Genomic DNA, 3,367 nt, shown 5'->3' with positions numbered 1-3,367 from the left:
TATTGTCGCTCTCTGGACAGGCTAGTTAACTGTGTTGATTTTGCTGTGTTGATTAGTTTTCTCTCTGGACAGGGCTCAGTTACTTGTTGTACTGTGTTGATATTTTCCTCTCTTGGACAGGGCTAGTTACTGTGTTGATTAGTTACTGTGTTGATTATTTTCTCTCTCTGACAGGCTAGTTATGTGTTGATTATTTTCCTCTCTGGCAGGGCTAGTTACTGTGGTGATTATGTTCTCTCTGTGGACAGGGCTAGTTACTCTGTTGATTATTTTCCTCTCTCTGGCAGGGCTGTGTTACCTGTGTTGATTATTTTCTCTCTCTGGACAGGACGTTACTGTGTTGAAGTGACTGTGTTGATTATTTTCCCTCGCTGGACAGAGCTAGTTACTGTGTTGATTTTTTCCTCTTCTGGCGGGCTAGTTACTGATGATTGATATGCTTCCTCTCTCTGGACAGCTAGTTACTCTGTTGATTATTTTCTCTCTCGGACAGGGCAGTTACTGTGTTGATAATTTTCCTCTCTGGACAGGTAGGACTGCTGTTGATAGTACTTGTTGATTATTTCCTCTCTCTGGACAGGCTAGTTACTGTGTGATTATTATTATCCTCCTCTCTGGACAGGGCTAGTTATCTGTTGTTTGATATTTCCTCTCTGGACGGCTAGTTACGTGTTGATTTATTTTCGCTCTCTGGACAGGCTATACGTTACTGTGTTGATAGTTACTGTGTTGATTATTTTCCCTCTCTGTGACAGGGCTAGTTACTGTTGTGATTATTTTCCTCTCTCTGGCAGGGCTAGTTACTGTGTGATTATGTTCCTCTGCTCTGACAGGCTACTTACTTGTTGATTATTTTCCTCTCTCTGGACAGGGCTAGTTACTGTGTTGATTATTTTCCTCTCTCTGGACAGGGCTAGTTACTGTGTTGATTATTTTAAAGTGGTGAACGTACCTTACTATTGAACGTTGTGCATCCCCAGGTTTGTCAGTATATGAGGACCCTTTGAGGGCTTGAGAAGCAGAGTTATGAATACAGGAAGTCAGATACGCCTGCTGCTGTGGAAGAACTGGACCCTACGCAAGAGACAGAAGGTACTGCTAACTCGCTATCTTTTATCAACACTGTGTTGTTTAATCAAACTATTGTTCCTATGAGTATAATCAACTGGCTACATATATTTGGCTTTTATCAACACTGTGTTGTTTAATCAAACTATTGTTCCTATCAGTACAGTACAGAAAAAGTCAACAGTTCAGTAACACTCTCCCTAGTGTGTAATATATTTGCTTCCTCAGATGATATATCTGCTTCCTCAGTTGATATATCTGCTTCCTCAGTTGATATATCTGTTTCCTTAGTTAATATATCTGCTTCCTCAGTTAATATATATGTTTCCTCAGTTGATATATCTGCTTCCTTAGTTGATATATCTGCTTCCTCAGTTAATATATCTGCTTCCTCAGTTGATATATCTCTGCTTCCTTAGTTGTAAGTTAATATAACAGCTATTACAACAGCTAGTACAACAGTTATTACACGATTCAGTTATATTAATACATATACTGTAAATAAGTAAATTCTCTCTCTTCCACATCTCTGTTCAGATCCGCTTCCTGGTGGAGATTCTGTGGCCGGTGGTTCTGTTCATTGGTCTGGTGTGGTTGAGGAAAGCCAACCCTCTTTACAAACAGCATGAATGTAAGACTCGCTTACAACCATTTCTCTCTACCATGTATTAGTATCTTATAGAGTCTGGGGGGAACCTGAAAATGTTTTATATCACAGAAATGACCGAAGCAAAGATAGAGGATTGGGATGAATGAAATCCTCTTGATAAGGCCTTTAAAGGTTGTTTTTAGTGAGAACCAGGTGTGACTGCTTCTCACGTTTCTTCAGGGGTCAAGTACTTCATATATTTGTTATGCTTTGACTTTTCACTCCCTGTCTGTCTCTCCAGGTCACTTCCCCAACAAGGCCATGCCTTCCACAGGTATCATCCCCTGGATCCAGGGTATCTTCTGTAACGCCAACAACCCCTGCTTCAAACACCCTACCAGGGCAGAGGGCCCTGGGGTGGTCTCCAACTACAACAACTGCATGTGAGATACCTTATAACCTCTTATAACCCCTTATAACCCCTCATAACCCACCGTATGTGAGCTCAACAACTATCCCTCGTCTCTTCCCCACTTTCCTTCTGAGTCTCTCATCCGTCTCTCCTCTCTTCAACTACAACAACTACATGTGAGATCCAGGATAGTGTACATCTTGCTCCCTACCTTTTGTAGCTCATCTGTCCTTTATTACAACTTTCTCCTTTCTCATCCTTCTCTTCCTTCTCTTCTCATCCTTCTCTTCTCTTCCTCATCCTACTCTTCCTATCCTTCTCTTCCCCTCTCTCCTTTATACTTCAATATCTCATCTTTCTCTTCCTAGATCTCTCTGGGGTTTTCTCGTTTGGGTAAAAGTCCGTCCTCTGTCCTTTCTTCTCCATCCTCTCTCCTCAGTGACCCAGAAACCGATAAGTGGTTGAGTGGTTGAGGAATGTGTCAATTCGTTAGTAGGCAAATGGAACAGTGGGCTCCTCGTTAGCCACCTTTCATCGAGAATACTCATGTAAATGTCATTCATTTTGGGATTCAGCCCTGTAAACGTTTCTGTCTCATCCCTCTCTCCCTCACCATCTCTGTTTCATCCCTCTCTACTTCACCGTCTCTCAGTCTCATCCCTCTCTCCCTCACCCTCTAGAGAGATGAACAGGTATACGTAGTAGAACAGGAGTATATAGTAGAACAGGTATGATAGGTAGAACCAGAATATAAGGTATTGGTAGAACAGGTATAAGGTACAGGTAGAGGGTAACAGGTAAAGTAGAGTATGTGTAGAACAGGTATAATAGAAGTCTAGGTAAATAACAAAGGGTATATGGTGAACAGGTATAGTAGGTAGAACCAGGTATATAGGTAAAGACAGGTAATAGTAGGTAGAACAGGTTATAGTAGGTAGAAAGGTATATAAAGGGTAGAACAGGTAGTAGGTAGAACAGGTAATATAGGTAGAAACAGCGTATACTAGTAGAACGAGGTAATAATAGGTGAAGACTATATGGACAGGTTATGAGGTAGAACAGGTATACTAGGTAGAACAGGTATATTAGGCTAGACAGAGGTATATACGGGAGCGTAATATAGGTAGAAGCGTTACTAGACGGTAAAGGTCGAACAGGTATATAGGTAGAGAGAGGTATATAACGGCTAAGGTAGAACCAGGTATACTAGGTAGAACAGGTACAGGTAGAAATATATACGGTAAGAACAGGTATAGCAAAAGTATATAGGTAGAAACAGGTATACCAGGCTAGCAAAG

General features: G+C 41.3%; 1 protein-coding gene across 1 annotated transcript in view; it reads left to right on the top strand.

Moving 5' to 3' along the window:
• The first annotated feature begins 978 nt into the window (after window positions 1-978).
• abca4a (ATP-binding cassette, sub-family A (ABC1), member 4a) overlaps window positions 979-3,367 on the top strand; it is a 7,743-nt gene continuing 5,354 nt past the window's right edge. Inside the window, 3 exon segments of the mRNA XM_070441320.1 lie at window positions 979-1,092; window positions 1,606-1,699; window positions 1,959-2,100. Coding sequence (XP_070297421.1) covers window positions 1,027-1,092; window positions 1,606-1,699; window positions 1,959-2,100 — 302 coding nt within the window. The 5' untranslated portion in view covers window positions 979-1,026.

This window comes from Salvelinus sp. IW2-2015, unplaced genomic scaffold (genome assembly GCF_002910315.2).
Source record: "Salvelinus sp. IW2-2015 unplaced genomic scaffold, ASM291031v2 Un_scaffold3757, whole genome shotgun sequence".
NCBI lineage: Eukaryota > Metazoa > Chordata > Actinopteri > Salmoniformes > Salmonidae > Salvelinus > Salvelinus sp. IW2-2015.
The sequence above is the reverse complement of the archived record's forward strand: the minus strand, read 5'-3'. Positions and strand labels throughout refer to the sequence as shown.